Source organism: Phocoena phocoena, chromosome 13, assembly GCF_963924675.1.
Source record: "Phocoena phocoena chromosome 13, mPhoPho1.1, whole genome shotgun sequence".
In the NCBI taxonomy this organism is placed as follows: domain Eukaryota; kingdom Metazoa; phylum Chordata; class Mammalia; order Artiodactyla; family Phocoenidae; genus Phocoena; species Phocoena phocoena.
Window position 1 is genome coordinate 27,119,235 of NC_089231.1, and position 12,806 is coordinate 27,132,040.

At 48.2% G+C, this 12,806-nt stretch overlaps 1 protein-coding gene across 3 annotated transcripts in view; it reads left to right on the forward strand.

Annotated features, from left to right (window-relative positions):
* ST8SIA5 (ST8 alpha-N-acetyl-neuraminide alpha-2,8-sialyltransferase 5) overlaps nt 1–12,806 on the forward strand; it is a 61,662-nt gene that overhangs the window by 41,233 nt on the left and 7,623 nt on the right. For 2 of the 3 annotated variants that reach the window (XM_065889943.1, XM_065889944.1), the window contains 2 exons: nt 6–98; nt 10,130–10,216. In XM_065889943.1, coding sequence (XP_065746015.1) covers nt 6–98; nt 10,130–10,216 — 180 coding nt within the window. The remainder of the gene's footprint in view (nt 1–5; nt 99–10,129; nt 10,217–12,806) is intronic. The other variant, XM_065889945.1, reaches the window with a different exon arrangement.

Here is a 12,806-nt window from a genome sequence, read left to right on the forward strand (position 1 = left end):
CCCAGGTACTTTGAATTTTACGAGGGCCCTTTTGAGTATAACTCCACGAGATGCCTGGAGCTGAGGCACGAGATCTTGGAAGTGAAGGTGCTTTCCATGTGAGTGTGGCCGGGTGGGTGGTGGGTGCAGGGTGGGGCATGTGGGGACAGGCAAGGCAGGGCGGGGTGGGGGGTGAGGGATTGGCCCAAGGAAACTGGAAACTTGGTGCATCACTACAGAGAAAGAATTAGGGTGCTTCCCCGGGGCCTCTGGCATTCAAAGAGCTCTGGAGGGCTCGACGCAGGGACGACTGTTCGTGTTTTATGAAAATTGCCAAGTTTGCAAGGTTACCTCCGGTGACTGGGCTTTCCAGTCCCCGGCTCAATTACCAGCGTCCATGGTTATCATCACTGGGCTCCTCTTGGATAGAAATCGAAGAGGGCACCGGAGCATCTTATCTGAAATTCAGTACTTTGTGGCTTAAGCATTGCCCTCTTGCTATTCATTAAATTTTTAAAAATTATTTAAAGGATACAACATTCAAGTGGTACAAAAAGATATACAGTGAGAAGTCCCCTTCCCACAGCTATCCCCCTCCAGTCTGCCCCTCAGAGGCCACCCATGTATCCTCCTGCATCCTTCCAGAGGGTCTGCATAAACCAGCACCCATGGGTGGATGTCTTTTACCTTTTTTTTAATACAAATAGCAAGAAAACTGTGCTCCCCACTCCCCACCAACAGTGTATCACCTGTGGCTCTTTTACAACCTGTGTGAGGGAAAACGCATTACATGCTGGACTCACTAGTGTGTATGTGCCTCCCTCACAGCACTGCCATGAATTGAGAGGAATTTGTGTCATGTTAATCATGGCAGGATGTATGTTTATTTGAAAACAGTTATCACTGACCCTTGAGCAACATGGGTTTGAACTGCGCAGGTGCACTTATATGCAGACATTTTTTGAGAGCAAATGCTGCAGTGCTGCTTGGTCCGATGTTGGTTGGATCTGCGGATGCCAAGGAGCTGTGGTCAGGGAGGGCTGACTACAAGCCTTGCGCTGTTCAAGGGACAACTGCACATCTGATGTGGGAGAAGTACAGTTGATTTGGAGCCAGGCAGTGCTGGGTGCTTATGTGGACTCATGGGCCCTGACACGATCCCAGGACTTCCATCCATTGGCCCACAGGCAGGAGCCACTGCTCCTTTAGCCACTTGACATGATTTCCAGGTCATGTGGGTCATTGAAAGAGCTTGGAGCTTGGGGTCAGGCAGACTTGGGATCCAAAGCTGACTCTGGGCCTTAGAAGCTCTGCATTTTTATGCAAATTACTTAACCTCTTTGAGTCTTTCCTTACCTATAAAAATGGGGACACAATTACCTACTTTTGAGGGTTGCAGTAAAGACTAGCTGAAGTAACATATGTGAAATAGATAGCCCAACAGTGCACATCTACAGCAGCACACGTAGTAGGTGCTCAGTAAATGTTAATGTGCCCTCTCTCTCTCCTCCCTCCCCTTTCTTTCCATTTTGGAACCAGCAGCAGCTTTTCTGGGCTGACATTCACAGACTCCATCAGCTCAGTAGTGCGGGAAAGCTCCGGGGATAAGGCCAAACGTCCAGCTGGGATCAGCTGCATTGTTCACGGTCCTTGTTCTGTTCGAGGGTCTGTATAGCTTCTAGAGGGACCGCAGGAGGCAGCTCACCTTCTGTCCATCCCACCCAGCCCTGAGCGGAGCACACCATGGAGGGCGCTAGGAGTTAACTGGGCCAACAGGATTCTGGAGGGGACAGTTTGTGCCAAGGCCTGTGTCAGGAGGGGCCCACTGTGTTCCAGGCTCTGAGAGCTGGCCTGAGGGGCAACAGGAGCCGTGTCCCTGGAGGAGCAGGCAGGGCTAGACCTTGTGGAGTCTTGCAGTGTGGACCGGGATTTAGATTTTGTCCTTTTCTTAAGTCCATGGGCACCCATGGGAAAGGTTTTAAACAAGTGGGGGCGGGGGGAGGATAATGTGATTGGTGTTTGATATGCTCTGCTGAGGAGCTGGGACTTAGTGGCAAAGACGTCTGTCCAGCCCGCAGGCAGGAGCCAAATGTATAAGCAGAGGGCCTTATCTTTTCTCAGAACTCAAAGATCTTGGCCCCTTAAATGTCTCGCTGGGGACAGCCGGAGCACTCTTCACTGAGAGCATACCTTAGAGTTTTCAAAGGGTAAAGAATTAATCTTTAAAATTTTTAAATGCAGACAGTTTCTTCATGGTTACTTCAAGATCTAGACAGGAAGTCTGAGAGACCCTGTAAATGGGCCATCCTTCTGTCACATCCCATCCTCTACCCATATATTTTCTCTGCATTAGTATAAGTCCTTGTTTTGGTTTGCTATGGCTCTCATAACAAAGTACCACAGACTGGGGGGCTTAAACAACAGAACTTTATCTTCTCACAGCTCTGGAGGCTGGAGGTCTGAGATCAAGGTGTCGGCAGGCTTAGTTGCTCCCGAGGCCTCTCTCTCTGGCTGATACATGGCCATCTTCTCTCTCTGTCTTCCCAGGGTCTTCCCTCCGTACCTGTGTCCTAACTTCCTCTTCTTATAAAGACATCAGTCATATTGGATTAGGGCCCATCCTGGTGATGTCATTTTAGCTTAACCACCTCTTAAAGACCTTACCTCCAAATAGAGTCACATTCTGAGATATTGGGGTTTAGGGCTCAACAGATGAATTTTGAGGGAGATATAATTCAGCCAGTAATAATCCTTATCACAGCTTCCATTTAGGGACCATATTAGAAGTTACCGGGCCCTTTGTTTCAAGCCTAAGTCTTGAACATTGCGGGGTGTGATGGGAACCTCATTTCCCCCCATGATCTGTGGCCACCCTTCGTCCCTTGTCAGGGACTTGTGTTGGTGACAAAAGGTCCTCTGCGTGTTTGGCTCTACTTCTTGCCTCTGCCTTTGGGGCACCCTCTCTGTTCTCCTGAGCTGAGCGGCCATCCCAGCTGGCGACCTGTGAGCTTTACCCCATCTGTCTCTTCCATGTCAATTGCCCTCCATGTGGTCCCCTGGCCCTGGAGTCTTGTCGCTGGTGGTACTGGGGGTCTGAGAGGAGAGAGGCCAGGCTGTTCATGGGGCATGTGAGCCTGCTGGGTCATCAGGGAGCAGTGATACCAAGCGATATCTTTCCTGAGTGATACCTTTCCTGAGTCCTCAAGCTGAGGTCAGTGGGCTCCCCCAGGGCTGGAATCGGAGAAGCCAGAGGCTGGTCTCTAATCCGACTCTTTCTGATGATACCTGGGCACCTGTGGGCGTCACTGTGCTCCAGCCCAGAGCCAGGAGTGGTGCTCACGGTGGAGACCCTGAGTCATCCGGAAAACGTTAAATCTCCATCTGTGAATGGAAGGGGCTGGACGGATGTGCCCAGAGGCCCTTCCGGTATATGAACGTCAGCTGGCATTCCATCTGAGGAGACAGTGGGGTGTGTGATTCATCTGGGAATGATTCCGATCCAAAACTGCTCCAGTCAATGGTAAAAATCAGTCAGCTGGAAAATTCCCATATGGTGAAGGCCTCGTTCCCAGACAATATCCAATACAATGAGGATTTACTCTGTGATGATTTGTTACGAAATCACATTGTCCCTAATACTTGTAAAAATTGTTTATGCTGACTTTTAGTCATTCTGGGGCCTCTTTGTTTTTAAGCCAGTTGCTGCCTGTGCTCACACACTGATGGGGGCCATGCCTGGGACCTCACCCTTGGTGTCTCCTGCCACCGCTTCCCCATCTTTCCGGGCTGGGGAACCCTGCACAGAGCCCTGTAGTGAGACCAGGAGAGAGGCTGGGAGCAGGGCTGGCTGGGCAGAGATTTCAGGCCTGGATGTCCCTTTGTGCCCACACTTTTCTGAGTCTTGTTTGCCTGACCCTACCCAGGCTCAGGATGTGTCTGTTAAATGAGTGAGAAAGTGGACGAAACCTAGGTGGGAACAGAAGAGGCCACGGCGGAAAAGGGATGAGGGAGAACGAGATGAAGGTGAGCATCTCCTGCACACGACTAGAAAAATCAGGTAGAATACAAAAGTTTATAATAATAAAAAGCAAAGGTCCCCTTCCCCACAGCCTCTCCCCCAGGCCTGCTACTCAGCTGTTTCTTCTGGGAATTACCTTGTACCTCTCAGTCCTATGCGTGCCGTGTATGCCGTGTTTAGCATTCACTGACGTCCTGGTGTGGTGGGTGAGGATTCAGCTCCCTTACCCAGCCCAAACCATTCCCCCCACTTTTCCCAGTTGAGGGGTACTGCTATTTTTAGTTCTTCTATCTATAAATCGCCTAAGTAACCTATTTTTTGTTCTACCAAATGTTGGCAGTATCTCTTGATCCTGTACTTTGTAAGATGAGGCTATTAAAATTACCCCAACTTTTTAATTCCAGCCTCTGGCTTCAGTCATCCGTGAGTTTACCTTTAGAATGTCAAGGCTGATAACATTTACATTCTATTTGTAACCATAGCAAGCCTCTTTGGGGCCTGCTATGGGCAGACTCTAAAATTTGAAGATCAGAAAACAGTGATTCTCATCTCTTTTCCTATTCATTTTTTCCCCTTTTTTTCTCGAGCTTCTACTCATCTTTTCCCTTTGAACACTTTGTCTCTATCATGCCCCCCCCCCCTTTTTTTTTCCTGCCTGTCCATCGACCAGGCATTCCCCCAGGGTTTCCCCTCATCCTCTTTCTCCATCCTGGACAGGCTGCTCTCTTGGTGGGTCACACACTGTTGTCACTTCCCTTCTCTGCCTCCGTAGGTTAGATTCACCTGGAGCTGCTTCTTTCTTGGTTTACTCCTTCATTTTGCTTCCACCCATCTTCAAGTAAATTCCCCCCAAATAGTGGGTGGAAGGTAAGGGTTTGAGTCCTTCTGTGTCTCCATGACCTAATTCTTCTCTTAATTTTTGGTTTGGTGGGGTTGATATTTTAGGTGAAAATCGTTCACCCACAGAACGCTGAAGACCTTCTCCATCATCTTCTGGTATCCGGGGCTGTATGAGCACGGTACTAGTTGTTCCTTTGGAGGTGACCTGTTTTCTTCTGTCCGGAGTCTTTACAGATCATGACAGTTCTGGAATAGCCCGATGGTGGACCTCAGGATACACGCTCATGGAGACCTCTTAATCTGGAGCTCACTCCAAACCCTTGAACTTTCTCTTGGATTTCTTCATATTTCCTCCTCTCCAATTTGCTCCACTTCGTCTTTCGGGTACCTCTAAAGGTGGTATTCTTCTGGATTGCTCCTCGAATATCTTTTAATCTCATCTTTTCTATCTCTTTGCCCTTTGCTTCTATTTTCTGAGAAATTCCTTGACTTTACCTTCCAACTTTTCTAATGAATTTTCATTTTTCCCCAAGAGCTCTTTCTTTTTAGATTGTTCTCAGAGCAATCTAGTCTTTTTTATCCCTCTTCTGGAATATTAGTCATGTCTTGGGTGAAAGGAGGCAAGTGGCTGGCTCAACCCTTCATCTTAGAGTAAAGGTGATCTGTGCATTTGTAAAGCAACTTATAGAATTTTTTTATACATATTGCCTCATTTGATCTTTCTGACAACCTTTGAGATCAGCAGAGCAGAGGTTATATCTGTCTTACAGATAAAGCAGCTGAGTCTCAGAGAGATTAAATGACTTGTCTGAGGTCATATTGCCAGTTACAGATGGAACCAGGATTCCAGGCTGGATATCCAGGCCCCGACCTTGATCCAGTGTGTGACAAGGACAGTGGAGGCACAGAGAATGGGGTCTGGACACTGGTAACAGTTGAACTTGGGACCCTGGCCTTCAGTGTTGCCAAGGTTGTGTTTCTGGAGGCGTTAGAGGCATTGGCTGTTCAGGGTGCTGCCCTACGGGCCTGTGGGTTGCAGGGAGTGAGGGAGGGCAGCAGTGGGTGAGCAAGGTTGCCGCTGTGTAATGGCACCTCTCCTCCAATGTCACATGAGCTAAATAAGCAAGAGCTGCTGTGGGAGGTTTGGGAAAGCTGGAAGGAAGGCATCAGGATGAGAGGAGGGACTCCTTCCAGCTCTTTAAAGCTGCCAGGCAGGTTCCTGCCCCAGGGCCTTTGCACTCACTCTTCTCTGCCTGTAATACTCTTTCCCCAGATGTTTGTGTGGCTCACTCATGCATCATTTCAGTTCTTTGTGCAAGATTCCCCTCTTCAGGGAAGGCTTCCCTGATCAACCCATCTGAAACAGTCACTTTTCAACCCCTGATTCATTTTTCTTTTTTTATTATTTCTTTTTTTCTAAATTGAAGTATAGCTGGTGTACTATATTATATAAGTTACAGGTGTACAATATAGTGATACACAGTTTTTTTTTTTTTTTTTGCGATACGCGGACCTCTCACTATTGTGGCCTCTCCCATTGCGGAGCACAGGCTCCGGACGCGCAGGCTCAGCGGCCATGGCTCACGGGCCCAGCCGCTGCGCGGCATGTGGGATCTTCCCGGACCGGGGCACGAACCCGTGTCCCCTGCATCGGCAGGCGGACTCTCAACCACTGTGCCACCAGGGAAGCCCGATACACAGTTTTTAAAGGTTATACTCCATTTATAGTTATTGTAAAATATTGGCTGTATTCCCTCCTTAGAGCCTCTTGCTTCATTTTTCTTTTTTTTTTAAAATGGATTAATTTGGTTTTTTTTTTTTTTAATTTGGTTTTTTGTTTGTTTTCTGGGCTGCACTGAGCGGCTTGTGGGATCTTAGTTCCCCAACGAGGGATTGAACCCGGGCCCTCGGTAATGAAAGCATGGAGTCCTAACCATTGGACCACCGGGGAAGTCCCTTGCTTCATTTTTCTTTGTAGCACTCACCACTCCCTAACATGACATTAAATATCTGGGTCTGTTTTTTTTCTGGTTGTGGTAAGAATACTTAACATGAGATCTACCCTCTGAAATTTGTAAGTGTCCAATACAGTATTGTCAACTGTAGGCATTAAGTTTTACAGCAAATCTCTAGAACTTATTGGTCTTACATAACTGAAACTTTATAGCAAATCTTCATTTCTCCTTCCCCGAGCCCCTGGTATCTATCATTCTACTCTGTTTCTATAAGACTGACTATTTTAGATACCTCATACGAGTAGAATCATGCAGTATTTGTCCTTCGGTGACTAGCTTATTTCACTTAGGATAATGTCCTCCAGATTCATCCAAGTTGTCACATATGGAAAGATTTCCATTTTTTTTAAGGCTGCATAATATTTCATTGTATGTATATAATACATTTTCTTTATCCGTTCATTCATCAGTGAACACGTAGGCTGTTTCCATATCCTGGTTATTGTGAATAATGCTGCAGTGCACATGGGGGTGCAAGTATTTCTTCAAGATTCCGATTTCAATTCCAGAAGTGGGCTTGCTGGACCATATGATAGTTCTATGTTTAATTTTTTGAGGAATCTCCATACTGTGTTCCATCGCAGCCACACCATTCTACACTCCCACCAACAGTGTATGAGGGTTCCCTTTTCTCTATATCCTCGCCAATACTTGTCATCTTTTGTTTCTTTGATAATAGCCATTCTAACAGGTATGATGTAGTATCTCATTGTGGTTTTGATTTGCATTTCCCTGATGATCAGTGGTGTTGAGCACCTTTTCATGTACCCGTTGACCATTTGTATGTTGTCTTTGTAGAAATGTCTTTTCAAGTCTTTTGCCCATTTTAAAATCAGGTTATTTGTGTTTTTGCTATTGCATTGTAGGAGTTCCTATGTATTTTGGATGTTAACCCCTTATCAGATACATGGTTTGCAAATATTTTCTCCTGTTTGGTAGGGTTGTCTTTTTACTCTGCTGATTATTTCCTGTGCTGTGCAGAAGGTTTTTAGTTTGATGGAGTCCACTTGTTTTCATTGCTTGTGCTTTCGGTGTCGTAGCCCTGTATATTCGCTTCCCATTTGTGAGGTCTGTGTGGGCAGGGAGTTTTTTTGTTCACCACAGTATCTCCAGTTCCTGCCATAACGAGGAATTCAATAAACAGTTATAGAATTTATTTGAACTCAGACTTATTGATTCATTCATTAATTATTGATGTACTCAACAAATATTTACCACTCATCTGCTATGTGCCTTAGCACTGGAGTCACAGTCAGGCATGATCCCCTGCCCCAGGGGATTTACTATTTAGTGGGAAGTATCAGGCATAGGTAATGGCAGGTTATGGGTTTTACAGAAGGGGAAAGTACAGGGGGCTGTGAGTCAGCATTGTCAAGACAGCTTAGTTTAACAGTAATAATAACTTACACCTGTAGGGCACTTTCCACGTGCCAGACACCATTCTTAGTCATTTATTGCATCGTCTTAGTTAGTAGTCTTAACAAATCTGGGCGGGTGAGCAATAATCTAGTGTTATGACCATTTTCTAGGCGAGAAAACTGAGGCTCAGAGCAGTCACATAGCCTGCCTGAGGTCCCATAGTTAGGAAGTGCCTAAACTGGGTCTGAGGCCCAACTCCCCTTCTGGTTCCAAAATCTATGTACTTAGTCACCATCCTGTATGACTTTTCCTGCGATCATCCCTCCCCGCACCAGTCATATACTCCCTCTGTAGGTGAGGCTTGCCTAGTCTGGGAACAACTGTTTCCCCCTCCAGTTAAACACAGGGGGACACAGCTCTGCAGAATGAACCTGTTTTTTTACTTTACAGTTAAGTATTTGCCGTTTTTTGAAAATCATGCACCTTTTTTGGAAGCTGATGAAAGCTTCAGATTTTCCCTAAGATGTGCACATGGGTGGACAGACAGGGGATTTCGCCTATAATTCAGAGGGTTCATAGGTTTCCTTAAGACCTTTGGTGGACCTCAAAGTAAGAACCACAATTAATGGTAGTTTTTTGATAACACTCAGCTCCTGGGGGCTTGTCACTTTCCCATTCATGACCAAACCGGAATGACCTTTAAAGGCTCCCCTTGCATCAGTGTCCAAGACAAGCCAGCATCTGAACCGGGCCACAGCCAGGTAACCCTGGACAACTGTATAATGCCTAACTGTGGGATGGGGAATGTGGGAGGTTAGGAGACAAAAGTCATGGCTCTGCCTTTAAGGAACTTATGGTCTGTCCAGCATCTCCCAGCATTCCTGAGAACTCCAGTCAGAGGCACCGCTCAATGGGAAAAGGGTTCCATGATCCAATTCTTTTTGCTGGCTTCAGTCAAAGGAAGAATCCTACATGATTTAGACATTCCCTTTCCAGGGAGTGCTTTGGGATGTCACAATGCTGAGATGTCTAAACCCAACTGGCATAAAGCCTTGCAGATGGTGGTTCAGACAAAAGGCTTCTCACCTCTCCTTCTCTGTCGCTGGAAATTGTGATCTGCCCTTGAGAAAAGAGAAAGTGAAGGGCATTGTGCCTTTGCAATGAGCCCTACTGTGTGCTGAGCACAGTGTGGGGTGATCTACAGACCTTAGGGAAGTGGTCTTACACCCTCTATAGACAGATGTTCCTGGGAGAACTGTGAAGGCCCTTGGGGGTGGGCATGTGAGGAAGGTGTTTTAAAATGTTCCGGGATTTGTTTTGATCACATATAGTAAGACACACAGACATGCAAAAGGCTATTGTGAAGGAAGACGTTCTTATGCTCACAGATTCCTAGAGACAGAAGGCATGGCACACCATGCAGGGACACATGGGGAAGCACCAGGGTTGGTCAGGAGGTAAAGGGATGAGGGGAAAGCAGAGGTGAGACCCTTTATTGTGGTTTTCGTGGAAAGGAATGGACAAGGCAGGATAAAAAAGTTCACGACTGGCTAGTTTGAATAATTTCAGTGGGCTTTGGGGCATAAGGACTGCCCCTGGTTGTCTGATCCTTAGCTCTGGGCTGATGAGGGCAGGGACTAGTGGCTCTGTTCATAAAGGAGGTGATTGAAGGTGTGGGCTCTGGACTAGCTGAGGTGTGTATGGAAGACATGCTTGCAGGAGAGTGGTTTGCTATCTCTAGGAATTCACAAGTCCCCAGATGTCAGAGAATCAAGAGTATAGCAAATTAGAAAATACAGTTAATACAAAGGACCAGTCCAGGATTTGGCATAAGGGGGAAGAGGAAGGGAGCATGTTTGGGGATGATGACATTGTTCAGCCTGGCCCTTTCATGCACTCTCTGTCCTCCACTCCCAAGGGTGAAGCAGTTGGAGCTGTTCGACAGGTGGAAGAGCCTCCAGATGTGCAAATGGGCGATGAACATCTCTGAAGCCAACCAGTTCAAGTATCTATGACTCATCTGTGCTCCCCAGCCCTTCTGTTCATATAGTCCTCCCAGGCACCTCTTCAGAGCTCCCCCGTCCTGCAAGGCCAGCCCCCAGGGACATCTTCCCCAGAGCTGGCTCTGATTGGGCTTTGGAATCTGGGAGTGGGGAGGTTCTGACTCAGCACACAGGCTGAGGCTGGCATCTTGCTGAGTGTTGTCCACCATGTCCCCGCCCTTAGTCCTAGCAGCAGCCCTGTGTGGTCAGTGCTATTGTCTCCAGTACAGCCCCTGACTGTGAGGTGAAGTGCTTGAGGTCTCCAGGAGGCCCGTGCGTTCAGCTACATGAAGCATCTTCCAGGCCTCACCCCGTTCCCCACCCCGCTCCTCGGGCAGCTGCTCTAACTTAGCAGTCCTCTCCTTCTCAGAGCGCTTGGGCTTCTACAGCCTAGACCAGCCATTTGAGCCCTGCTGTAGCTTATTCCCTAACTGCTCTCTAACCGAAACTGCCAGGTTATAAGCTCCCAGGAGGCAAGAGCTGTATCTTAATGTTCTCCTGTCTTTGAGAGCCTAGCAGATGTCCAGACAGTCTCTGTGATTAGTGGTGAGCTATAGGGGCCTCTCCACTCTAAAATTCTAGGAGTTAATGGTATGTTTTTAGTGCAGGGTAGACCTTATTGAATGCAATTGACAGAATCCTGGGAATGTGTGTATAAATTGGATTTTAGCAACTCAGGCTGTAGTTTGAATGTGCTGAAGAGCCATCTGCATGAAGGAATCCTACATGGGAAGCTGTGAAAAGCAAATAACGCTAAGTATTTTGTATTTTCTGTATAAGTCATTTGTTCCAGTTTGTTGCAATTCTGGGCCAAGTTGAGAGGCAGTTTTAAGTGGCACGTTTTGGGAACGTGCTGCAGGTGCCAGCAGCCCCCAACCGGATGCCTCTAGGAGACTCTGCAGAAACCCAGCTAAGGCCCGGCAGTAGTTTGCAGAGACCCACGTACCATAGACTAGAATGTGGGCAACGGGTCCAAGGTCTGTGCTGTAAACGCAGCCCCAATGCCGCCCTTAGAGCGAAGCGATACTGAGGATGGTGCATGACGGGGAGGCCCAAGCACACTGAGGGCACACTGAAATCGAACTCAGCGTGGACGAGGTCAGTGAGATGCCAAAGGATGTTGTCCAGGCTGAGAGCTGGACAGAAGCCTCGCCAGTGGGACTCACATACCTAAGGAAGTAATGTAGCAACGGGAAAATGGTGTGGCAAGAGAAAAACCAGGATCCGCGGGGGAGCCTTTGGCAGGGATCAGCCAGCACGATCCGGGAAGAGGCTCTGGGGGAGCTGAGACCTTTCTGGTGGTGGGGGAAAGAGAAGTGACATCCAGTCTTGCTATGCTCTGAATGGGAAAAGCTTCAAGGCCAGTGGGTCATCCCTCTTTGCTCTCATTACAAGCTCATTGAATGATGATGAGACTCTTAATTTAGGTGCAAGCACCTGGTGCAGTGAAGTGGGGTGGGATGCGGGAGTGTGCTAGAACACAGGCATGAGCATTCCAGTGACAAGAAAGGAATCCTGTAACAGAGGCCCTCCCCCACCCTGCTGCTTACAAATGGGCACTCTGGCATTCTGGTTAATACATCAGTCACTCGTGAGCTTGGCTAGTTTGAGTCAGTCTCCCTCACTTGGGTACTCGCCAGTGGGCTGACAAAATGGAGTTTCTGGACCAGCCAGATGCTTGTTTGTAATGCTGACCTATGGCTCCTGCCTGGCCAGGCCTCTGGCCTTGCCCCTGGGAAGCCTCAGTCACATTTTAAAACCCAACCCTCCCCAGCAGAGACCGCTCTCTATGGCCAGCAGCCAACTGAGCTCCCCAGTGAAGTCCCTGCAAGAGATAAAGTCACAAAAAACAATGGGTGCAGCCTTCCTGGCTTTGGCAATCTGGAGTCACAGGATTACAGAGGGTCAGAAGAGCCAGCCCTGCATTCTACAGTTGAGAAAACGGAGGCTCAGAGAGGGGAAGAGACCTGCCCGAAGCCCCACAGCTGGTGGGGGCAGAGCAGAAACTAGAAGCCCGGCCTCCTGACACCAGGTTGGCGGCTCAAGTTTCCATGCCACATCTTCGGTGTGGGTTTTCTAGAAAGCTCGTCCTCAACTTTAGTTAGTGGTCATCATCCAGACTCCATGGGGATGGCGTTCCGTTCCTCCCAGGGCTGCCCAGAGGCTGGATGTAACTGTGCCCAGAGCCAGTGTTGGGAGACGAAGGCCAGCGTGTACTGGTCCCCTGCTGCTGTTTGTGGAGAAAGTGGGTCCTCGTGGGCTCACAGCCCCCTGTGAGAGGGTGGCATTTTGCATCCTTTGTCAAATCCAGCCCCTCTGCAGCCAGGGTGGGGCTTTGGGTCCCCAGGATAGGGGAGCAGCGTGTACCTAGGATCTGACCTCATCACCAAGCCTTGCAGGCACCCTGGGAGAATACATTGCCGGGCAGAACACCAGCCGCAGGGAAGAGGAAATCGGGATTCTCTGGCCTGACTAGCTCCCAAGCCTGCCTCACAGCCCCACTCTCCCTTGAAGGCTGTTTTTTTAAGCCTGCTTGCATCGTCTGAGCTCTAA